We start from the raw sequence: 26353 nt of genomic DNA, 5'->3' as shown, positions 1-26353 counted from the left end.
CTTGGGTATTCTGTACTTTCTTTGGGCTAGTATCCATTTATTAGTGAGAACATACTGTGTATGTCCTTTTAGGTCTGTGTTACCTCACTCAGGATGACATTTTCTAGTTCCATCCATTTCCCTGCAAAACTCAGGATGTCCTCATTCTTTTTTTTTTTTTTTTTTTTTTTGGGGGTTCTTTTTTTCGGAGCTGGGGACCGAACCCAGGACCTTGCGCAGGATGTCCTCATTCTTAATAGCTGAGTAGTGTTCCATTGTGTAAATGAACCACATTTTCTGTCGTGGGACATCTGGGTTGTTTCCAGCTTTTGGCTATCACAAATAAGGCCTCTCTGAACATAGTAGAACATGTTCATAGTAGAACATGGGGCATCTTTAGGGTATATTCGCAAGAGTGGTATTTCTGGTTCTTTAGGTAGGTCTATTTCCAATTTTCTGAGGAACTTCAAGGAAATTAAGATTTATTTATTATATACAAGTACACTGTAGCCATCTTCAGATCTCATTACAGATGGTTGTGAGCCACCATATGGTTGCTGGGATTTGAACTCAGGACCTTTGGAAGAGTAGTCAGTGCTCTTAACCACTGAACCATCTCTCCAGCCCCCTCAAACCAGTTCTTAATTGTCTGACTTAGTACATGAAGTGGACATTCAGTTATTCTTCAAGAGATAATAAACATGGTGTAGAATTGGGATGTCAGTAACCCTTAGAAGACAGCTTAGTTATCTTTTGGATACATTTGAGTTATTTGTTTCTGTGTTCAGAAAAATTAATTAGCAAAATTTTCAAAACAGCTAAAATTGCAAGAAAAACTAAGTGAATATTTCTGTAGGGATTTCCTGCAACTCAGACAGTCCTTTGTAGCCTAAGTTTTCATCCTCATTCCCAGTTATCCTCATGAGCTCTGTACAGTGCTCTGGGGAAGAAGAGAAAAGGACACTTCGGATGCTCGCTCCTTGTTATAAGCATTTGGATTCTTACAAAACTGGCAAGCACCAGTCTCCTTTTGGACTAGGAATATGTACTTGGTCTGTTTCACTTGATAGACTTGGATGTTAAATGATGACCTAGTTTATGTCACATGCTTGTTCTTTCCTATTTTATTAACACACACCTATAATCTTAGCTGGCTTGAAGATCTCTCTTTTTTTTTTCTTCCCTCCCCATCTTCCTTGAACTCAGCATCCTTTTGCTGCTGGTGTTGCTTCTCCTCTTTTTCCTTTCTTTTTTTTGAGTCTGATACTGGCATGAGTTACCATACACTATACATGTATTTCTTTCTTTTCTTTTTTCTCCTTTTCTTCCTCCTGTTCTTCCTTCCTCTTCCTCTTCCTCCTTTTTTTTTTTAAATCTTTTATAGTTATTCAAATTTTTACTTTTCTTCCCAGGTTATTCTAACTCTTAATTCCTTAAAGATGGTCTTACTCTAATAGAAAATTTATCCTAACCTTTTAGTAGTTTTGGACTTATTAATGGTTGGCTTATAAGCTCAGACTCTGGAGCCCAACAAATTAGTTAATTAAGCAAAGTTTGCTATTGTTTGGGTGCTCTCCCTCACTCCCTGTGTGTGTGTTTGAGTGTGTGTGTGCATGGGTACTTTCGTGGCATGTGTGTATATGCGTGTATGTGTGTATGTGAAGATAGTTCTTACTGTGAATCCTGGAGCTTACTATGTAGCATGCATGCAAGGGCAAAGGTTATCTGAACTATTTCATACTATTCAAGAAATGCCTGAATGCACACTCATATATAAGCTCTTTATACCATTTTGAACAATTGAAATCTAGAACCTATTACTTGTACCTCTCAATGGTGCAGATGCTGCTTTCACTTAGGAGTGAGAGCACATGTGTAAATACCAGCACTTGAAGCAGAAGGATCTTGAATTGGAGGCCTGCTTTAAGATACTCATGAGTTTTTTTTTTTTTAATATTTAGTTAATTTTCTATTCATCAGAAACTGGAGAAGGGGGTATAGTTGCAATAGAGTATCTACAGCATAAACATAATATACTTATTAACCTCGCGCTCGCTCGCTCTTTCTCTCTCTCTCTCTTTCTTTCTTTCTTGTTTGTCTTTTTGAGACAGGGCTTACTATGTAGCTGTGGCTGTCCTGCAACTAACAGTGTAGACCAGGCTGGCATCAAACTCACAGAGATATGCCTCCTACCTCGCCAGTGACCTTTCAAATATCATAGATTACCACAGGAACTTAACAAATGAGCAAACAGCCCCAAATTCAAAATACATACTATATAGAAGACAGTTTTTTAATAGTTTACCATGAGAAAGTTTTTTATTTTTTTATTATTTTTATTTTTTGAGATAGGGTTGCATTGTAGCCCAGGGTGGCCTCAGAGTCACTGTGTAGCTAAGATTGACTTTAAATATCTGGTCCTCTTGTCTTTCTTTGGGGGTTCATAGATTTGTATCATTCCATGTTCCTCCCACCCCCATCCCACTTATCTTTATGTAGTACTGTGGATCAAACCTAGGACTTGGTGAATGCTAGGCAAGCACTCTTGTGGAGCCAGAGGTCAGCCCTGTTACAGTCATTTTTGATAGAAATAGTGGGAAGAAAATCTCAAAATTATAGTAAGTACCATGCAGAGACAGGGTGGTCTAACCTGACAACATTGAATTCACCGAACAGAAAGATGTTTGGATTAACATTGAGGGTTTATGTAGGAGTGAGTCTGAGCTGAGAAAGAGGCAAGGGCAAGATTGTAAATGAGGGAGACTAAGGTAGGCACACCTGTGAGTGTGAGGCTAGGTTGCTCTACATAATTTTAAGCTAGCAAGGGCTACACACTGAGACCTTGACTTTAAAACAACCAACCAACCAACCAACCAACCAACCAACAAACAGTTAAAGAAGTGGGGAGTAGGTTGGGGCATTGGCTTCCGCTTTGTGGTACCTCACTTGCCTAGCATGCCCAGAGTTCTATTCTGAGATAGAAAAAGAGTTTGGACTTTAATAGTTAATAGTAGATCATGATGTGACTAAAGCTGCCTTTAGAAGATTTTGATGTTTTGAAAAGTGATGTGAGTTTCATGTAAGTTAGTGTTTTTGAGACAGGGTCTCATTATGTAGCCCTTCTGACCTGTAACTCACAGATCTTGGTGAGAAGTAAGTTTGAAGATAGAAAATATAATTTGGTGAATGGTAGGGATAGGAGAAATTGACAAGGTGAAAGTTACCTTTTAAGTTTTTGCTCTTACTGCTAAAAGAAAAATGTTTATTAATTTAAACACACTACTCAAAAATTATGAATAGCTATTGTTGAAAGTTGTAACAAAGCTGAAATAGCTTTTTCAGTTGTGTTCTTTTTAAGGTAATTTGAAGAACAGAAGGCTCTTAGAAGTTCAAGGTAGGGCTAGGCATGGTAACTCATGCTTATAACCTGGAAGGCAGATGATAGAGGATCAGTGGTGGTTCTAGGTCATATAGTGAGCTTGTCTCTCGCTTGTGCTGTGTGAGATCTGGTTTCAAAAAACCAGGGTGGAGGGAATCTTAGTTACTTGGTAGGCTGAGCAGTAGTGATTTTAGGTTAAAATCCTGCTTGGACAATTCAGAGAACCCTTTAAAGAAAGTGCTAAGAGTGGTGAGTAGACATGTATGAGACAAAAATGAAAAATGACTATACCCATAAAATAATTTTTTTTTTAAGTTCTGAGGATGTAGTTCAGAGGTAGACTGAACTATACTTGCTTGGTATATATCAAGCCCTGGGTTTCAATGCCTAGGGGAAATTCAAGGGAGAAAGGTTTGAAAATATAATACAGTGGAGAGAACTTTCTTAAAGTGCATGAGATGCCCTGGGTCCATCTCTTGGACCACCAAAACACAGGGAGAAGATAGTAGGAAAGAGAGAAAGAGATTCAAGGTTGAAGTGTGAATTTTTGGAAGGCCTTGGTGTTTCATGGAAGCCCAGTCTGTTGATAGTTAGGGATTTTGGCTCTGGTGTTGCTTTTTTGTGTACTGGCTTTCTTTATTCAGTATTTTTTTTTTTTTAAGATTATTTATTTTATGTATGTGAGTACACTGTAGCTGTCTTCAGACATACCAGAAGAGGGCATCAGATGTCATTACAGATGGTTGTGAGCCACCGTGTGGTTGCTGGGAATTGAAATCAGTGCTCTTAACCGATGAGCCATCTCTCCAGCCCCTATTCAGTTATGTTTTAACCTTTCTGAGTGCTCCATAAGTTTATGTAACTCATTTGGCTTTTTAGGAAAGTTAAATTCATTGTACATTTGTGACATTTCTTGGCCTGCTATTCACACTCAGCACTATTATTTGTATTGGTGTTAAAAATTACAGTGCAACTACCCAATTTGTTCTATGAAGCCACAATTATTCTTATACCTAAACTACACAAAGACCCAACAAAGGAAGAGAACTTCAGACCAATTTCCCTTATGGATATTGATGCAAAAAATACTCAATAAAATTCTCTCAAACTGGGGTTGGGGATTTAGCTCAGTGGTAGAGCACTTGCCTAGCAAGCGCAAGGCCCTGGGTTCGGTCCCCAGCGCCGAAAAATAGAAAAAAAAATTCTCTCAAACTGAATCCAAGAACACATCAAAATGATCTTCCAACATGATCAAGTAGGCTTCATCCCAGGGATACAGGAGTGGTTCAGTATAAGGAAATCCATCAACATAATCCATTATATATACAAACTCAAAGAAAAAAAAAACCACATGATCATCTCATTAGATGCTGAGAAAGTATTTGACAAATTCAACCCCCCTTTCTGGTAAATGTCTTGGAAAGAACAGGAATTCAAGGCCCATACCTAAACATAGTAAAAGCCATATACAGCAAACCAGTAGCCAACATCAAACTAAATGGAGAGAAATTTGAAGCAATCCCACTAAAATCAGGGGCTAGACAAGGCTGCCCATTCTCTCCCTACCCATTCAATATAGTACTCTAAGTCTTAGTCAGAGCAATCAGACAACAAAAGGAGGTCAAGGGGATATAAGGAAGAAGTCAAAATCACTATTTGCAGATGATATGATAGTATACTCAGTGACCCCTTAAGTTCCACCTGAGAACTACTAAGTCTGATGAACAACTTCAGCATAGTGGCTGGATATAAAAAAAATAAATCAAATAAATCAGTAGCTTTCCTCTACTCAAAGGATAAACAGGTTGAAAAAGAAATTAGGAAATCAACACCCTTCACAGTAGTCACAAATAACATAAAATACCTCGGTGTGACTCTAACCAAACAAGTGAAAGGTCTATAGGACAAGAATTTAAAGTCTCTGAAGAAAGAAATTTAAGAATATCTCAGAAGATGGAAAGATCTCCCATGCTTATGGATTGGCAGGATTAATAGTGTAAAAATTTCTGTCTTGACAAAAGCAAGCTACAAATTTCATGCAATCCTTATCAAAATTCCAACTCAGTTTTTCATAGAGCTAGAAAAAGCAATTTGCAAATTCATTTGGAAAAACAAAAAACCAAGGAGAACAAAAACTATCCTCAACAATAAAAGAACTTCTGGAGGAATCACCATCCCTCAAGCTGTATTACAGAGCAGTAGTGACAAAAACTGTATGGTACAAAGACAGGCAGGTAGATCAATGGAATAAAATTGAAGACCCAGAAATGAACCCACACATCTACAGTCACTTGATCGTTGACAAAGGAACTAAAACCATCCAGTGGAAAAAAGATAGCATTTTTAAAAAAATATTATTTATTTAATGTATATGAGTACACTGCAGCTGTCTTCAGACACATCAGAAGAGGGCATCGGATCCCATTAAACATGGTTGTGAGCCACCATGTTGTTGCTGAGGATTGAACTCAGGACCTCTGGATGAGCAATTGGTATTCTTAACTGCTGAGCCACCTCTCCATTCTGGACAGCATTTTCAACAAATGGTGCTGGTTCAACTGGACGTCAGGAGGTAGAAGAATGCAAATGGATCTATTCTTATCACCCTGTACAAAGCTGAAGTCCAAGTGGATCAAGGACCTCCACATAAAACCAGATACACTTAAACTAATAGAAGAAAAGGTGAGGAAGAGCCTCGAACACATGGGCACAGGGGAAAATTTCCTGAACAGAACACTATGGCTTATGCTCTTAAGATCAACAATTGACAAATGGAACCTCATAAAATTGCAAAGCTGTAAGGCAAGGGACACTGTTGATAGGATAAAACAGCAACCAACAGATTGGGAAAAGATCTTTACCAATCCTACATTTGATAGAGGGCTAATATCCAATATATACAAAGAATTCAAGAAGTTAGATGCCAGAGAATCAAATAACCCTATTAAAAAATGGGGAACAGAGCTAAACAAAGGATTCTCAACTGAGGAATATCCATATTGAATGGCTGAGAAGTACCTAAAGAAATGTTCTGCATCCTTAGTCATCAGGGAAATGCAAATCAAAACAACCCTGAGATTCCACTTCACACCACTCAGAATGGCTAAGATCAAAAACTCAGGTGCTAACAGTTGCTGTCGAGGATGTGGAGAAATAGGAACACTTCTCCATTGTTGGTGGGATTGGAGGCTTATATAACCACTCTGGAAATCAGTCTGGTGATTCCTCAGAAAATTGGACATAGTGCTACCTGAGGACCCAGCTGTATCACTCCTGTTCAAATACCAGGAGTGTTCAACATATAACAAGACACGTGCTCCACTATGTTCTTTGCAGCCTTATCTACAATAGCCCGAAGCTGGAAAGAATCTCAGATGTCCTTCAACAGAGGAATGGATACAGAAAATGTGATAACATTTACACAATGGAGTAATACTCAGCAATTAAAACAAATGCCTTCATGAAATTTTTAGGTAAATGGATGGAACTAGAAACTAATCATCCTGAGTGAGGTAACCAATAACAAAAAACACACATGGTATGCACTCACTGATAAATGAATATTAACCCCAAAACTAGGAATACCCAAGATACAATTCACAGACCACATGAAGCTCAAGAAGAAGACCGAAGTATGGATGCTTCTGTCCTTCTCAGAAGGGGGAACAAAATAGTCACAGGAGGAAATACAGAGACAAAGCATGGAGCAGAGACTGAAGGAAAGGCCATCCAGAGACCTCCCCACCTGGGGATCCTTCCCATATGTAGTCACCAAACCCAGATTCTATTGCAGATGCCAAGAAGTGCATGCTGACAGGAGCGTGATACAGCTGCCTTCTGGGAGGCTCTGCCAGGGCCTAACAAATACAGAGCTGGATGCTCACAGTCAACAATTGGACTGAGAATGGGTTTCCCAGTGGAGTTGTTGAGAAAGGACTGAAGGACCTGAAGGGGTTTGCAACCCCATAAGAACAACAGTATCAACCAACCAGAACCCCTAGAGCTCCCAGTGTCTAAACCACCAACCAAATTGTACACGTGGAGCGACCCATGGCCCCAGCAGCATATGTAGCAGAGGATGATGGCCTTGTCCGGCATCAGTGGGAGGAGAGGCCCTTGGTCCTGTGAAGCCTGGATGCTCCAGTGTAGGGAATGGGAGGGTGGGGAGGCGGGAGGGGTGGGAGGGTGTGTGGGGGAGCACCATCATGGAAGCAGAGGGAGGCGGGGATGGGATGGGGGCTTCCAGAGGGGAAACAGGAAAAGGGATGACATTTGAAATGTAAATAAAGAAAATATCCAATAACAGAAAAGAAAAAATTTACAGTTCAGTTCAGCAAATGTTTGTCTGCAAATGGGTTGATAAGATGATAAGATGGCTCTTATTTTTTAGGATTTTTCCCCCAGACAGGATAACTCTATATAACCCTGGCTCTTCTAGAATTTTATGTAGACTAGGCCAGTGTCAAACACACAAAGGGGCTCTGCTTCCTTTCTTCAGAGTGCTAGGACTAGAGGTGTGTAGCACTGTATATGGCTGTTGTCACATTTTAAGCCTAAAACCTCTCAGTTAAAGTTAACAAATTCAGGATGTTATTATGTTAGGAGCAATACTTTATAAATTGTGAAAATACTGCTTCTTAGTAATTTTAACTTTAGCTTTTATTTTTTTAAGACAGTTTCTCTGTAGGCCTGCTTGTCTTGGAATTCATTGTATAGACCAGGCTGGCCTCACACTCAGAGATCCATCTGCCTCTGCATCCCAAGTGCTGGGATTAAAGGTGTGTGTTATTACCGCCTGACTTTTTTTAGTTTTTAATTTTTAAGTTTTTGATATTTTCTTCAGATAAATGACATGTTACAAAACCATGCCCTAAAAGAAGCACATTGTCCAATGACAAGAGGATTGGAGTTAAAACACTGAAACAGTAACTTAATGTCATGAGAAGGAACAAGGATGGGGAACATAGGATGGGAATGGAAGGTTGCCAATATAGGGGTCAGATATCGAAGAAGGCTTCCTTGATGGGCAATGGAGGTAAGGCAGCCCACTTGATGTATGGATGCCGCTTGATCTCTCTGACTTATTACTAACACTCCACAAATGAGTAGGTGAGGGACCGCCACACCAAAAAAAGGACTGTTAGTCAGAACTTTTTTTTTTTTTTTAATTAACGAGTATTTCTTATATACATTTCGGGTGTTATTCCCTTTCCCGGTTTCCGGGCAAACATCCCCCTCCCCCCTCCCCTTCTTTATGGGTGTTCCCCTCCCCATCCTCCCCCCCTTGTCGCCCTCCCCCCAACAATCTAGTTCACTGGGGGTTCAGTCTTAGCAGGACCCAGGGCTTCCCCTTCCACTGGTGCTCTTACTAGGATATTCATTGCTACCTATGGGGTCAGAGTCCAGGGTCACTCCATGTATAGTCTTTAGGTAGTGGCTTAGTCCCTGGAAGCTCTGGTTGCTTGACATTGTTGTACATATGGGGTCTTGAGCCCCTTCAAGCTCTTCCAGTTCTTTCTCTGATTCCTTCAACGGGGGTCCTATTCTCAATTCAGTGGTTTGCTGCTGGCATATGCCTCTGTGTTTGCTGTATTCTGGCTGTGTCTCTCAGGAGCGATCTACATCCGGCTCCTGTCGGCCTGCACTTCTTTGTTTCATCCATCTTGTCTAATTGGATGGCTGTATATGCATGGGCCACATGTGGGGCAAACTCTGAATGGGTGTTCCTTCTGTGTCTGTTTTAATCTTTGCCTCTCTCTTCCCTGCCAAGGGTATTCTTGTTCCCCTTTTAAAGAAGGAGTGAAGCATTCACATTTTGATCATCCGTCTTGAGTTTCATTTGTTCTAGGCATCTAGGGTAATTCAAGCATTTGGGCTAATAGCCACTTATCAATGAGTACATACCATGTGTGTTTTTCTGTGATTGGGTTACCTCACTCAGGATGATATTTTCCAGTTCCGACCATTTGCCTACAAATTTCATAAGGTCATTGTTTTTGATAGCTGAGTAATATTCCATTGTGTAGATGTACCACATTTTCTGTATCCATTCCTCTGTTGAAGGGCATCTGGGTTCTTTCCAGCTTCTGGCTATTATAAATAAGGCTGCTATGAACATAGTGGAGCACGTGTCTTTTTTATATGTTGGGGCATCTTTTGGGTATATGCCCAAGAGAGGTATAGCTGGATCCTCAGGCAGTTCAATGTCCAATTTTCTGAGGAACCTCCAGACTGATTTCCAGAATGGTTGTACCAGTCTGCAATCCCACCAACAATGGAGGAGTGTTCCTCTTTCTCCGCATCGTTGCCAGCATCTGCTGTCACCTGAGTTTTTGATCTTAGCCATTCTCACTGGTGTGAGGTGAAATCTCAGGGTTGTTTTGATTTGCATTTCCCTTATGACTAAAGATGTTGAACATTTCTTTAGGTGTTTCTCAGCCATTCGGCATTCCTCAGCTGTGAATTCTTTGTTTAGCTCTGAACCCCATTTTTTAATAGGGTTATTTGTCTCCCTGCGGTCTAACTTCTTGAGTTCTTTGTATATTTTGGATATAAGGCCTCTATCTGTTGTAGGATTGGTAAAGATCTTTTCCCAATCTGTTGGTTGCCGTTTTGTCCTAACCACAGTGTCCTTTGCCTTACAGAAGCTTTGCAGTTTTATGAGATCCCATTTGTCGATTCTTGATCTTAGAGCATAAGCCATTGGTGTTTTGTTCAGGAAATTTTTTCCAGTGCCCATGTGTTCCAGATGCTTCCCTAGTTTTTCTTTTGTTAGTTTGAGTGTATCTGGTTTGATGTGGAGGTCCTTGATCCACTTGGACTTAAGCTTTGTACAGGGTGATAAGCATGGATCAATCTGCATTCTTCTACATGTTGACCTCCAGTTGAACCAGCACCATTTGCTGAAAATGCTATCTTAGTCAGAACTTTTACAAGATAGGGTGGTCAACTTGCCCTAGTGCAGCCTTGGGCTTGGGAAGTGGTGATGGGTAGAGCAGTGGTCTAAGTTAGTGTCAGAAGAAAGAGGTAAATACTACCCTTTGGGGTTTTTTGGGGGTGTGTGTTGGGAAATGACATGCATACTAGAGTGAGGTAGGTGGTACTTGTTTCCTTTATGATTTAGTATGTGCAGAAGTTAAAGCATCTTGGCTTTACTACTCTTTGCCTTATGAAGTAGGAGAAAGACAAGCATATGGCACCATAAAGTTGTCAGCTGTGTTGTCCAGGGGGGCTTTTAGCAATGACTTCCTGGGGATTAGTGGTCTGGAGTGGAATCGAGTGTACTTCTGTTTTCCTTAGAATTATGCTAACTGGTCCTATTGAGCACCTGGACTTAGTGGTTCTTCTTTGAATGTAAGGTCTTAAAGGAGCAAATTTACTTGGTATGTCTAGAGTAAATTACAATTTTTATTTGTTTGAGGCAGGGCTTTATGTAACCCAGGCTGTCCTCATTTCTCATTTCTGATCCTCCTGCCTCCACCTCCTCAGTGGTGATATTACTGATAGTTGCCACCATATCCTGTTATGGAGTGTTGGCCATTGAACCTGGAGGTTTTTGCGTGCTAAGTAGCACTATATCAGATGAACTGTGCCCTATTTTTTTTTTTTAACTAGAATTTAGTTTGCCCTTCACCATTTATTTTTTCTTTTAGAAATGCTTCCTAAGTTTTTGTTAGTAACTGTGTGAAATATTATAAGCAATAGGCTATATGGCAAAGGTTAAGTTTCTGCGTTTAATTTTATTTATTTTTATTGTACTGGGGACACCGGTTGACCCTGGGGTCTGGTGCATGTTAGGTAAGCACTGTGCCGCTCTGTGGCTTTTGTGCTTTGTTTATGACGTAGGGTCTTCATACCTAACCTAGGCTTTTCTCAGCTTTATGTTCCTCTTTATTTAGCCTGTCAAGTGGTGGGATACATGGGTGTACCGCCCTTTCTGGCTTGGTTGCTGTTATTTGGTCTTTATTTTGATTGGTTTTTGAATTATCTAAGTCTTCTGATAGCTTTTCTTTTCATTTTCTTTTTCTCTGAATCAATTGTCACTGTTTGTGAAGAGAATGAATGATCTCATACTAGGGAGGAAGGAAGAAAAGGCAGGGAGCATAGCAAATGTGAGCTAGTGTCATTCCTAAAAGTGCATCTGTTTCATGTGTATTAGAGACTAACTTCACCTTGTTGGAGCTTAGTGTATTAAAAGGGTTTAAAGGCCATGTAGAATAGTTGACTTACTAAAAGACATCGTGTGTGAATTAGTCACTACAGTACTTGCTTTTCCTATAGCTCATGGCTTAGTGGGAAGAGCTTTCCTACACACACACACACACACACACACACACACACACACACACACACAAAGAAGGAAGGAGGGGTGAGGGAAAGAGGAAGGAGGAGAGAGAGAGAGAGAGAGAGAGACAGACAGACAGACAGACAGACTGTATAGTATGTTAGGTGTTGATAAATAACACACAGATCATTTAAGTTAGTATGGAATGAGATCTTAAGTGGCTAAATCAATATGTGAGGACTAATTTCTATGTCTGATGTTCAAAGAATCTATAACCATCTGTGATTAAATTGTTGCTCTTTCACAAAGTTGTCAGTGTCAGAAGTAACTCAGCTGCAAATCAGAACAATTCTGTTTGGAGTACGCCCATTGGATTTCTATTTGTAGCGCATGTCTGAAATACTGTTTGGGACTTACTATAGATAACACGCCCCCAGAATCCCACATAGACCCTTTACCGTTCCTCACTGAGCCCTTATTTTAAGGCAGTTCAAGTCAAACTTCATCCAACTGTTTGTTTGTACTCCCAAAGCGGACAGGCCAGGACCGAGTTCCCTAGGTAGCTCTGCATCTCTCCTCATCGCTCTTTTCAAAAGCTGTTTCAGATGAAGATGTTAATCTCCACATAGTGCTTGAGCAGTGTCCTGAGGGAAAAATACAACCCATGTTCTGAGATGCTGAGAGACCTAACAGTGCGTGTAACAAAACTCAGGTTCCCTTGCAGGGAACAGTACTATGTCTTAGAATGAACCCTACTCATGGAATATTTTCAGTAGTCATTATACTTTGAAAACTTTGTCATCTGGGTTTTGTGGCTCATGTTTTTGATTCTTATTTACTTGGTAGGCTGAAATAGGAGGATTGCTATGGGTTTGAAGCTTCGGTTATATATTAAGTATTATGCTTTTGTGCTTTCTATAGTGTATTAGAACTGGTTGTACAGTACACAGCCTTTTCTTTTTGTTGGTGCTGAGGATTGAATCCAGGGAGGGCCTGGGCATATAGCAGGCAGGCACTCTGCCATTCCCCTATACCTTGGCCAACTATGTTATTTTTTCCCCCTGGTCCTGGATTCTTGTATTAGCATGCCTTTGTAATTCATTAAAGTTGTTGTGCATATTGTTTGTTGCGTTTCTTTTTGAATAATATTCTGTTGTTATATTTCCCTAAGTCTGCCACTCTAAAGCATATTTGGTTATTTTCAATGTTGTGATTGAGTAGAGGTGTCATAAATATCTGAGTTCAAAGTTTTATGTGAACATAAGGCTTTCTGATTGCCAGTGGAATGTAGAGCCATTCAGGATGTGCACACTTTATTTTTAAAAATCTGCCAACCACTGTGACTGCTTGTTTCATTTCCATTAGAAACACATCAGTCCTGGTCCCTTTATGTTATTACAGCACTAAATAATATCTGAATATTACCTGCTACTTAGTCAACTTTCTGACACTATAGCAAATACCTGGGACAGTCAACTTAATAAGTAAAAAGACTTATTTAATAACTGTTTGAGGTGTGTGTGTGTGTGTGTGTGTGTGTGTGTTGTTGTTGTTGTTACTGTTACTGTTACTGTTGCTGTTGCTGTTGCTCTTTAGGTTTTTGTAGATAGGATTACTCTGTGTAGCCCTGGTTGTCCTGAAATTCACTGTGTATAACAGGCTAGCTTCAGACTCAGAGATCTGCCTGTCCCAAGTTGGGGTTAAAGGTTTTTGCCACCATGGCTAAGCTATTTTTAGAGGTTTCAGTATTTGGGCAGATGGAAAAGAATACAGGGTGGGGCAGAACTGTTTTCCTGGCTGGGAAGTAAAGAGAGAAAAGGAAGTTCCATAGTCATCTTCAAGGTCTTAAATGGGGATTATGGTTTCACAATCATAAGGTACCTTCACCTTCTAGGAGCCCTTCATTGGAAGGGAGGTCTATCTTTGGAGGACATTTAATATCCAGATTTTAACATCACTCAGAGTGATCTGTATATTCTTTGCAATTGTCAAAATCCCAGTAACTTTTTTTCAGAAGAAAAAATTCATAGGAGATCTTAAGGGGATTGCTTTGAATATTCAGAGCAGTTCTGAAAAAGACAAAAGTTAGGTAGGGATGTAGCTCAGTCAGTACTTGGGGGGAAGGAATTGGTGGATTTACATTTCCTGATCACAAAACTAAACTGCAAAGCTACAGTAATTAAAATAGTGTGGTATTGAGGAAAGGAGTATGGCTCAGTAATTACGGGGCTTGATTAGTATGCACAAGTGCTGGGTTGGGTTCTCAACTGCAGATGGAAACAATGTGGTACTGATGAATACATGGGCAGGCATGGAGCATGATGGGATGGATAAAGAGCCTAGAGATATCCTTAAACATAATGGTTAATGATTTTTAACAAGGGGTCAAATACATTATCTGGGGAGTAAGGATAGTATGTGACAAATAATTCTGGGAAACCTGGTTTAATCTGCATGCAGATCACTGTCTCCATCCTGTTCCCTCAGAGGAAAAGAATATTATCTAAGAATAGTATGGGAGAAATAGGTTTACTGCAATTCCTTTATTCAACTCTATCACTTTAAGGTATTTTACCACGTCTGCTCTTTGTCTCATGTAGATTGCCCCTCCACCCCCCAAGATGTCTTAGTTTTGTAGGACATGTTTCCCTGAACCTTTGCTTCTGCCTTAGCCTCCTGTTTGCTGGGGTTGCAGGCGGGTGTCTCTATGCTCGACTCTATGACAGTCTCTTAGAGTAGCGTTATAGCTGCCAAGTTAAAATCAGTTTCTGTGGAGATTGACTATAGCTCATATTCCGGTCTGCTGTAATCATGGTTTTAATAAACTTTTTCCAGTTCATTGTCTCAGATAGGATTGTTGGTTTTAAAATCTTAATTGTTGAATTTTTTGTTCTTTTTACAGCTAAACCGGGTGGACAGGTGAAATGTCAGTATATTTCTGCTGTGGATAAAGTTATATTTGTGGATGATTATGCAGTAGGTTGTAGGAAGGACCTCAATGGGATCTTGTTGCTAGACACTGCTCTACAAACTCCAGTTTCAAAGCAGGATGATGTGGTTCAGCTTGAACTTCCTGTCACAGAGGTAAGTAGAAACAAACTCGGTGTGTGCCATGCCAGAGGTAACCTCTGACCTTTGAGTATTAAGTGAATTAAGTTGTCCTTAGGGTATAAGTTGTTCTAGAACATAAGGTTCATGAATTGTGCTGTAAAGACATTGTATAGTTACTCACATATAAACAAAGGATTGAGTCATGAACCACACCTTGAAATACTTATCTTTCTCTGCATAATTCAGCTGGTGCTTATTGAAGTGGTGTTTTAGGTGTGAACTATTCTTTGGCTACAAGATAAGCAACTGTAATAAAGATTCCAAAAATACAGTGAGTTAATAAACACTATGGCTTATGTGTAGCAATAGCCTAGGGCTAGCTGTGGAGCCCACTCTGCCAGCCTGGGCACTTAGGTTAGCTGGTGACTTGTGGACAGTTGCTCCAAGTCCCATCATTTCTAAGTTGTAGGAGACCAGTGGAGCACATCTTTTCTTTCTCACCACGTCTCTCGGTTTTCTCCTCTTTTCTCTTTGGTGTTTCTTCTGTCTCTTCCCCCCCACCCCGCAACACTCCTTCCCCTCTCTCCTTCTGCTCTTCTACTCTTCTTCATTCCCTTCAAACCCTGTTTTCACGTTGGGCACAGTGTAGTTGCATGACATATCAAGCCTGAGAAAGAGATTAGAAAAAATTGAGACAGGATCTCACATTGCCCAGGCTGGCTTCCAGCTTACTCTGTGTAGTCAAGAATAATTTTGAACTTTTTTTCTTTTTTAAAAGATCTGTTTTATGTATATGAGTCCACTGTTGCTGTCTTCAGACACACCAGAAGAGGGCATCAGATCTCATTACAGATGGTTGTGAGCCACCATGTGGTTGCTGGGAATTGAACTCGGGACCTGTGGAAGAGCAGTCAGTGCTCTTAATCACTGAGCCATCTCTCCAGCCCCAATTTTGAACTCTTGATCCATCTCTCAAATGTTGGAATGTGCCATTATACTTGTTTCTACTTAGTTTTTGTTTTGAGCTTTGGCTGTCCTTAGGCTCATAGAGATCTTTCTGCCTGTGCCTCTTGAGTGCTGGGATTACAGTTTGAACCAAAACATCTGACTTGATTTTTGTTTTATTTATTAGAAACTTTTTTTCTTCTTTTTGCTTTTCTGTGTAGCCCTGGCTGTCCTGGGATTCACTTTATAGACCAAGTTGGCCTTGAACTCAGAGGTCCCCCTGCCTCTGCCTCCAGAGCTCTGGCATTTAAAGGCATCACCACCTCCTCCCAGCTATTAAACACTTTTTAAATTCTCCTTCCCCAGCTGTTGCCACATTTTCCCCACTTCCTTTCTTACCCAACTTCATTTTCTCACTCTAAAATAATGACAGAAAATAACAAAACAAAAAGTACACACACACACATGTTGTTGTAAAAATATAAAAATAAAAAGGTATGGTTGTCTTTTACCCCACTTGGTCCGCACTCATCCCAACTCTGCGGCGGCCCAGACCAGTCGCCACACACTCCATTACATTACTTAAATCTACACATTAAAGAACACACAACAAAATAATCTTTGACCCAATTGATAAGATATAATTGCCCACTTAAACATACAAAGCCTGGTACTATCCATCCCTTAATAACAATAATAACCTATAAATGCACAGAGCAGAATCTTAACATCACCTGCCATCTTGTCCTGCCACAGCTTCTCTCCCTCTCCTCTCTCCTGTCTCTCCTTTTTCCTCTAGTCTCCTCCTCTTCCTTCAAACTTCTCTCCTGCCCATCCTTCCTTCTCCTCCAATGACAGGCCTCCTTCTATCCTGTACCTGCCCCTCACCTGTACCTTACAAATTCAATGGGGAGGTGGTTCTGGTGAAGTCACCTGAGTTCTGAGTAGTGACTAGGCCGCTGTCTTTGGGGCAGTGGAATTAGCATCAAAATACAGATAACTTCAGGGCAAACCACAACACACACACACACACCTTCCCTGGAGTGTGGTTGATACAGCCCGTGACATTCCATTGATTTTTCTCTTGTTCATCACCTACCAACTGCAAATAACTTAGCTAAGTGGAGGAGTTTGTGTCCATTACCCCTTTGCTGTGTATTTTTTCTTTTGCTAAATAAAGTATATTCATAGAGGGTTGTAAGTGAAACCCTAGATTTAGATTGTGGAACATGTAGGAAGCTTTGGGTTTGATGCCCAGACTGAGAAAAATCAAAACAAAAGAAAACATATACACTTATATTTTATAGTTCCACGACCACTGACCGACCTACCTACCTACCTTCCTTCCTTCCTTCCTTCCTTCCTTCCTTCCTTCCTTCCTTCCTTCCTTCCTTCCTCCCCCTCCCCTCCCCCTCCCCTCCCCCTCCCCTCCCCCTCCCCCTCCCCCTCCCCTCCCCCTCCCCCTCCCCCTTCCCCGCCTCTTCCCCCTCCCCCTTCCCCGCCTCTTCCCCCTCCCCCTCCCCCTCCCCCTTTCTCTTTCTCTTTCTCCTTCTCTTTCTCCTTCTCCTTCTCTTTCTCTTTTTGTGTTTTGGGGACAGTTTCTCTGTGTGGCTCTGGCTGTCCTAGAGCTCTATTTGTTGACCAGGCTGGTCTCAAACTCAAGAGATTTTGCCTGGCTCTGCCTCCCAAGAACTGAGATTAAAGATGTTCCCCATCACTACCCAGTAAGTATTTTAAAAGAAATACTTGAAAATTGCCTTTATTTATTTGTCTTTGTGCCATGGCGTTCATGTGGAGGTCAGAGAAAAACTTGCTGGTGTCTGCCCCTCTTCTTACCATGTAGGTCTCAGGGATGGAGCTCAGGTCAGGTTTGGCAGCTACCTTGATCTGCTGAGCCATCTCCTTGGGCCGCAAATATTTTTTAGGTAATAATCCTTGTAAACACTCTTGCTCTCTAGATGGCATTTACTAGATTATTAGTTTTAGAAGTTAGGAATGGGATTCTAGACTTGGTTTGGTGACCTGCAAATGCATGTTGTTGCTTTTTAATCAACCCTAGGTTTCTGCTGAGTTTTGGTTGAATCTGTGGCTAGCATTGCTGATGGTTTTCATACTACTTGTTGAATGGTTTTGTGTACAAAGAATCTTGTATTTATGTTTAAAAGTTGACATGTTTCACTCTTGATCATAGTTTTAGCTTATTTGTTTTTCTTTGTTTAATTTATGGTAATTACTATATTGATATTGCCCTCTGGTTACTGCATTGAATGCATTGTTTTAATTCATTTAAATGATTACTTAGGCTTATGTAAAATTAATTACAAGGTAAAGCTTTTTATAGTTAAAACTATCACAAAGAAGCTGAATAAAAATCTGTTTTATTGTGTTTAATTTTGTTTTTTTTTAAATTTAGGCACAACAACTCTTATCAGCATGCGTAGAAAAGATAGATGTTTCTAGTACAGAGGGTTATGATTTGTTCATCACACAGCTCAAAGATGGTTTAAAAAATACATCTCATGAAACTGCAGCAAACCATAAAGTTGCTAAGGTAAGAATTAAAGTGTATTTGGGGCTGTGATGGACTAAGTTTTCCCTCTGTTGCTTTTCCTGTCTTGTTCCTTGAGAGATCTTGAGAGATGCTCTTTTTTTTTTTTTTAAAGGTTTTTTTTTTTTTTAAAGATGTATTTATTTATTATGTATAAGTACAGAGTAGCTGTCTTCAGACACACCAGCAGAGGGCATCAGATCCCATTACAGATGGTTGTGAGCCACCATGTGGTTGCTGGGATTTGAACTCAGGACCTCTGGAAGAGCAGTCAGTGCTCTTAACCACTGAGCCATCTCTCCAGCCCGAGAGATGCTCTTACTAGCCTTTTCTCGTCTTTACGAGAGAAAGCATCTTCTATGATATGGTTGTGTTTCTCTGGTGCTGAGATTGAGCCCGCTGTATCACACAGGTTAGTGCTCTACCACTGAGTTATACTTATGGCTAGCTAAAAACTATGTTGTTGAGGGTTACTTTTTTGAAGAACATTTGAAATGTGTATAGGGGGGTTGGGGATTTAGCTCAGTGGTAGAGCGCTTGACTAGGAAGCGGAAGGCCCTGGGTTCGGTCCCCAGCTCCGAAAAATAGAACCAAAAAAAAAAAAAAAAAGAAAAAAAAAAAGAAAAAAAAAAAAGAAATGTGTATAGGTATTTTGCCTTCATACATGCCTATGTATCATATGCATACAGGATACCTACGGAGTCCAAAAGAGGGCATTAGTTCTCCTACAATTGGAGTTATAGATAGTTATTAGCAATGATGTGAACACTGGGAATTGAACAGAGGGACTCTGGAAGTGCTTCTAACTGCTCAAACTCAGTTTACTCCTTCTTTACTCCTTCTTTACTCCTTCTTTTCCCTTGAAAGAGAGGTGTGTGCGTGCGTGCGCGTGCGTGCGTGCGTGTGTGTGTGTGTGTGTGTGTGTGTGTGTGTGTGCGCGTTTATATGTATTTTCTGTATGTGTATTTACGGAACACTTGTGTGCCTGGTGCTCAAAGAGGCCAGAAGAGGGTTTCAGGTCCTCAAGAATTGGAGTTATACATAGGAACTGCCATATGGGTGTTGGGTTTTGAAACTGGATCCATTGGAGGACAAGCCAGTGTTCTAAACCACTTAGCCATCTTTCCAGCCCTTTAAAGTTTACTCTTAATTGTTTTCTCCCTCTCCCTCTCCCTCTCCCTCTCCGTCTCCCTCTCCCTCCCCCTCCCCCTCCCCCTCTCCCTCTCCCTCTCCCTCTCCCTCTCCGTCTCCCTCTCCGTCTCCCTCTCCCTCTCCCTCTCCCTCTCCGTCTCCCTCTCCGTCTCCCTCTCCGTCTCCCTCTCCGTCTCCCTCCTCTCCCTCCCCCTCTCCCTCTCCCTCCCCCTCTCCCTCTCCCTCCTCTCCCTCTCCCTCCTCTCCCTCTCCCTCTCCCTCTCCCTCTCCCTCTCCCTCTCCCTCTCCCTCTCCCTCTCCCTCTCCCTCTCCCTCTCCCTCTCCCTCTCCCTCTCCCTCTCCCTCTCCCTCTCCCTCTCCCTCTCCCTCTCCCTCTCCCTCTCCCTCTCCCTCTCCCTCTCCCTCTCCCTCTCCCTCTCCCTCTCCCTCCTCTCCCTCTCCCTCTCCCTCTCCCTCTCCCTCTCCCTCTCCCTCTCCCTCTCCCTCTCCATCTCCCTCCTCTCCCTCTCCCTCTCCCTCTCCCTCTCCCTCTCCATCTCCCTCCTCTCCCTCTCCCTCTCCCTCTCCCTCTCCCTCTCCCTCTCCGTCTCCGTCTCCGTCTCCGTCTCCGTCTCCGTCTCCGTCTCCGTCTCCGTCTCCGTCTCCGTCTCCGTCTCCGTCTCCGTCTCCGTCTCCGTCTCCGTCTCCATCTTCATTTCCCTATCCCATTCACTCCCTTTTTTCCTTCCTTCCCTTTTGGTTTTTTGAGACCAGTTTTTTTTTTTTTTGTTTTTTTTTTTTTTTTACAAAGACCCTGGTGGTCCTGGAATACTCTTTGCTCACTCTGTAGACCTGCTGACCTCAAACTCAAGATTCTCCTGCCTCAGCCTCTCAAGTGCTGAGATTAAAGGTGTGCTTTGCCGCCACCAGCACCCTAATTTTAATTTTTGTGAGTGCTTTTGCTTCTGTGAATCATCCTTATGCGTGTAGTGATTGAGAGGTTGATGAGTGAGTTAAGTAAGTTAAGTAAACTTACATGAGAATGGGAACATATCTATGGAAATGAGGGCATTTGGTTTTTCAAAAAAAAAAAATTAAGCTACATACTGATGTGTGTGGGGGAGAGGAAGAGAGAGGCCTCAGCGTATGCCACAATGCCTGTATTAAGCACAAGCTGGGAGTCAGTTCTTTTATCATGTGAGTTCTGGGGATTGAACTGTGGTCATCAGACTGATTGGCAAGTACCTGTAACTGCTGAGCCATCTCAGTGTCCCATTTTGTCTTTCTTTTTTCTCTTCCTTTTCCCCTTTCCCTCTCCCTCCTCCTCCTCCTCCATTCCTTACCCTTCCCTCTCCCCTCATCCCCCTCCCCTTCATGCTTTTGAGACAAGAGCTCACCGTCCATCCCAGTTGCCTTATTGACCCTGTTTTCCCTCTCCCGAGTATTTGGACTACAGGCCTTTGTCAGAATACCTTATTTTGTGTTATCTTTGAAATTGATTTTTGGTAAGTTAGGGGAAGAGAAATTTCTTTGAGTAAAATCCTTGGATATAATTAATTTATATTATTTCCAGGTTTTCTCATAAGTTGTAAGAATAATAGATAATGACAGATACAAGGTTGAAATTAAAGGCTGTTTTCCTAAAAGTAAAATTTCCATTCACAGTTTTCTTTCAGGCACAGCTGTAAGCTTACTTAAATAATGGCCTCTCCTGTTTTTACTTAGGCTATCTCTCTGATACGTTCTCAAGGTCATCCTTAAAGAGAGATGTGAACTCTTACAAATATTGCATTTATTTTCCTTGTGCAGGTAGAGTCTGTGCATATCCAAGCCTAGTGTCACACTGTTGCCCCTCCTACTGCAATTCAATGATGTCGGCATTACCTGTGTACACTGCCGTGCCTGTCCTAATATTTGCATCAAATTCTATTTTGTACTTTTACCATGGTTTTATTAGTTTGTAACTCCAGCAATGAAACATTTGGTTTAAGAAAGCATAAGTTATACTGTGAATTTGAGTAGAAGAAATGTATTATAAGAAATTGATTTAAGAAGTATTAGAGAGCTGAACAGTGCAAAGGAAGCTGTGACACAGAGCTGGTACTTAGAGGAAGCAGGAACAGAGAAAGACACTAGAGCTGTCGGAATTGGCATGAGTCTTCACTCTATGGCCACATTGATGTTGTAGTATAGTGCCCTTGCACTTTGTGAGAGCTCTTTACACACACGAGCTCACACACAAGTGCACATGCACCCACCTTCCCCCCCCCCCCCCCATGGCAATAGCTTGGTGCTAGAATACAGTAACTGCGTGTTACTGTGGGGCTCTTAAACAGCTGGAATAAGCTTTCTCTTCTCTTCTCTTCTCTTCTCTTCTCTTCTCTTCTCTTCTCTTCTCTTCTCTTCTCTTCTCTTCTCTTTCCTCCCCTCCCCTCCCCTCCCCTCCCCTCCCCTCCCCTCCCCTCCCCTCCCCTCCCCTCCCCTCCCCTTCCCTTTTCTTTTTGGTTGTTGTTGTTTTCTCCCTGTGGTTCTACAAATCCTTTTGATAAGTAGGCTTTTTGTTTATGGACAGGTTAGATTTAGAAACCAAGATTTTCATTGTTTTTGTTAATATTAAAATAATAACTTAAATACTTAAATTATATACACACTATGTAATTTCTGTGTGTGTCTGTACATATGGGTTCATAGAATGGTATGCAGAAGCCAGTTCTTTCACTATGTTGGTTTTAGTGAATAAATTCAGGTCTTAGTGACAAGAGCTTTGTTCCCCAAACCATTGCATTGGCCGTCAGGTCTTTTTTTTTTTTTTTTTTTTTAAAGCAGATTTTTCTAGTTATATAGCCACTGCCTTTAAGCTACGGTAAGAATATGTTGGGCTCAGTTTTCTGAGTGCTGGCATGATAATAGCGTACCACATCATCAAGCTAAAGATTTCTCTTTCATCTGACCTTATGTGGTAGTGTTTGAATTTTGTCCAGTGTGTGCAGAGCCCTGAGGTCAACATTTAGAGTATTCTTCTCACTGATTCTGGAGCTCACTCATGAGGTTGGACTGACCAGCCCATGAGCTCCTGGAACTCCCCTGTACCCTTCACACCATTGTTGAGTTACAGACAGTTGGCTCTGCATAAGCCTTTTATTTGAATTCAGATTCTCCACTTGTTTGACATTCACTTTACTGACTGAGCCCCTCCCCAGCTCTAAAGCTTTTTCTTTCTTTTTTTTTTTTTTCCGGAGCTGGGGACCGAACCCAGGGCCTTGCGCTTCCTAGGCAAGCGCTCTACCACTGAGCTAAATCCCCAACCCCAAGCTTTTTCTTAATAAAACTCAACTTCATTATAAACAAAAATGAAACAAAACAAAGCAACAGCAGCACAGGAAGTGCTGTAAGTAGCTAGAGACTCTAGAGTTCCATGAGGGTTCTTCTTTGTCTCCTCTGTCAGCACTGATCCCGTTTTCCTGTTAGTTCTGGTCAACAGTGTTTGCTTGTTCATTTAGTTCATTTAGAAGGAGCTTAAAATTGCTGGACATCTGTCTCAGCCAATTGTGGCAGAGTAAGTTGTGTAGCTTAAAGCATAGAGAGGAAGAAAAAGCCCAGACTAGCTCTACTGAAAATAGTGTACAAACACATCTAATTAGTGTTAGGAGCCTGTGGTTAGAGTCCTGTGATGTGGACTGCTTAACTTTCAGGGGTCACTATAGTTAGTTTTGTATTGTAGATTACCTTTTTTCAGAAAACGCTTTCTGGATATGATGTTGAGTAAATTTCATGAGTAAGGGCCCATTGCTGGAACTTATTTATTTATTTTTTTAAATACTTTCCTTGGTCAGAGGTGAAGTCTAGAATACTAACGTAGAACAGAAGATGTTCTGCTGTTCTCTAGACTATACTGTGTGTGATGTTTTGGAAGAAGCACTGTGAGCAAGTACATGCACATATACAATACACATCTGCTACAGGGAAACAAACTGCTGCTCAGTCTGTCTGACTTTATCCAGTATAGTCAGCCTGGCTAACTGGCTATCTACCCTGAAAAATAGCCAGTGGCAGGCTCATTACAACTTATTACTTCAAATAAGGCAGCATGCTCAAATATGCTAAGTATTAGCCCTTTGGAGCAATATTCTGGCATGCAGGATCCACAGAAGCTTTATCAAGGTTGGACAGTCCTGGGCTTTCTTGGGGGAGTTGGTGACCCTTTTTGGCCTGCCGTGTCTTATTAGTACATGTAGGTTCTTAGCCACTTTGTGTTCCAGTTTGATATTAGTGGCATAAGTGGTTTACGGAAAGTAGTAGGATGATGAGTTTTACAAGCTGGATCACACAAGAGCATGAGACATGGTCTTCATGTTAAAATTATGAGTACCCAGTGTGGTCCCTGCTGGGTAAATGCAGTGTTTGAGATTAGCACAGACAGGTTTCTGACAGAATTTTATAATTGCCTACTAGGTATCTGAGAATGTATTGACTTGATTGATAAAGATGCCTCTTGTAGGTCAGCTTCTGAAATGTTTCATACTTTCATCATTTTTTCTTTTTTTAATTTTTTTGTTTTTCCGTAACAGGGTCTTGTTACATAGCCTTGGTTGTCCTGGAACTCACTGTGTAGTCTAGGCTGGTCTCAAACTCACAGAGATCCTCCTGTCTCTGCCTCACAAGTTCTGGGATTAAGTACAGCTACACCTTTTGTAATCCTCAATTATTCTTGGAGATTATTGACATTGTAGAAAGGCCAACACAGGTGGACTAAGTGGAGCTAAGAATTTAATTACTGCCTCTGTTACTTTGCAAGTGTCTTACCCAGTTGTTAATCTCAGAAATTTCCTCAGGACTAAGTAGTGCTTTGTTAAGTATTCTTGTAAGAACAGAATGATCCAGGAGCTTCTGGGCCTTTGCTGTCTTAATGGTCCTTGCACAGGAACCGCATTGGCCTGGGTAGTTTCCCACTTGCTCGTGCTATGACTCTTCCGTTTATGTCTTTAGGAACCTGAGAAATTACTATGGTATGGATTGTGCGACCCACACCTTTCAGGAAAGGAATGGGCAGGTGAAACGATTGGGGTTTGAAAACTTTAACACAAATAAAATAGAGTGCAGCAGTAAAGGCCCCCTCCACTAAGTTTGACCTCCACAATCACATACATGGTAGGAGAGAACTGACACTGAAGAGTTTTCCTCTCACCTCCATGCACCCATGGCACATATATAAACAAAATGTAAAAACAAAAACAGAAAGAAAACAATAAGGAAATAAAGAAGCAGGCCAATGGTGGTACCTTTAACTTCAGTACTCAGGAGGCAGAGGCAGGCAGAAAGAACTCTGAGTTCAAGGCTAGCCTAGTCTATAGAGCCCTTCCAGAACAGCAGGGCTACACCGGTCTTAAAAAAGAAAGGGAAGAAAGAAAGGAAAGAAGGAAGGGAGGAAACAAGGAAGTCGAAGGTAAAAGGTATCTCCCTGTGTATCAGAAAGCCATTATATCACATAATAATCAATAGTCCTCACATCAGAACCCACATGGATGTTTAGTTCATTGAGAGACTGCCTCACTCCAGCAATCCATGGCTAACACTTGTAGTGAAATGCTCTTAAGTCCTTCTGGGGAACATACTCCAAAGTTATGATTTACTGTACATAGTTGGAATTTTATTGTAGAGTTTTTTTCCAAGTGGGAGTCAAGACTTGCTCTTTTGTTTCTGTTTTGCTTTTTTGTTTTTGTGCTGAAGACCTTTCAATGAGTAGGCTTCTCATCTATTAACAGGTTAAGTTTAGAAACTAGGTAAGAGATTTCCACTCTATTTTTTTCTTTTCCCATCTTTGTGTGTGATGTGCATGTATGTCCGTAGGCATGTTTGTGCATGTGTGTGGGCGTGCACGTGTGCATGTGGAGGCCTGAGGTTGCTGTCAGGAATTATTCTCCATCATACTTTCTAAACTGAAGCAGGGTCTCAGTCAGACCCAGAACTCATACATGTGGTTGGTCTTGTGAGCTAGTTTGCTCTGGGGATTTCCTGACACTGCCTTCCCAGACTGAACCAGGAGTCAGGTCCACCTAGCATTTATATGTACTTCTGGGGGCCCAAACTCCAGTGCTCAATGCTAGTCACTTTACTTTTTTTTTTTTTTTTTTTTTTTTTTGGTTCTTTTTTTCGGAGCTGGGGACCGAACCCAGGGCCTTGCGCTTCCTAGGCAAGCGCTCTACCACTGAGCTAAATCCCCAACCCCGTCACTTTACTTTTGAGTCATTCCCTCATTGGGTGGTGCTGGGAATTGAACCCAGGGCTTTGTGCATACTGGGCAAACACTCAGCTATTAAGCTATAAGTCCAGTCAGTCTTCATTCATTTTTTTGAAATTCAAATAATATTTTTTTACCCTTAAAACTTTATGGTTATATGGCTTAGTAGTATTAAACTAGTGTGCTAGGATGAGCTGGACTGAATAGGGACAGTTTTAATATGTGATCTAGGGACAGAGCATGAAGATGAGATTAATGTATAGAGTTAGGACCTTTATAGTTTACCCCTCCCCTTCTCAGCTTTGTTTTCCACTTGTTTATAATATTAAGTAATATTAATATGTACATTAATATATACTATTAAATAATGGTTTGGGGGATTTTGGGTTTTTCTTTTTTGGAGACATGGTCTCTTGATGGAGCTCTGGGTGTCCTTTAACTCACTGTGTAGCCCACGCTGCCCAAGAGCTCACAGTAATCTTCCTGTCCCTGCCTTTTGAGTGATGACTTGAGTGTGTGCCCCATCAATCCCAGCACTGTTTTACTAATTTTTGAAATTGTAAATATGTCTGTGTGTATATATTCATGTGGGTTCCAGTACTCTAAACGATTGGAAATGTTGGCTTTAGGGCTATACATTGAGCCACCTGATGTGGGTGCATGAATTTTATTCATCTCTCCAGCCTCAATAATATTAATGTTTATTGGATGTTGTTGATGATGGAGTTGGGCTGGGTCTTAGTGTTGTGAATACAAAGCTCATGCTTGTAATTTCTATTCTTGGTTACAATGAAGATA

At 41.2% G+C, this 26353-nt stretch overlaps 1 protein-coding gene across 1 annotated transcript in view; it reads left to right on the top strand.

The window, feature by feature from the left end:
* Window positions 1–26353, top strand: part of Birc6 (baculoviral IAP repeat-containing 6) — a 193582-nt gene that overhangs the window by 10345 nt on the left and 156884 nt on the right. Inside the window, 2 exon segments of the mRNA NM_001170596.4 lie at window positions 14545–14726; window positions 18052–18189. Of these exon segments, the coding sequence (NP_001164067.1) occupies window positions 14545–14726; window positions 18052–18189 (320 nt within the window).

The sequence above is a fragment of the Rattus norvegicus genome, chromosome 6 (genome assembly GCF_021556685.1).
Source record: "Rattus norvegicus strain SHRSP/BbbUtx chromosome 6, alternate assembly SHRSP_T2T, whole genome shotgun sequence".
Taxonomy (NCBI): Eukaryota; Metazoa; Chordata; class Mammalia; order Rodentia; family Muridae; genus Rattus; species Rattus norvegicus.
Note: the sequence above shows the minus strand (reverse complement) of the source record. Positions and strands in the feature narration are given on the sequence as shown.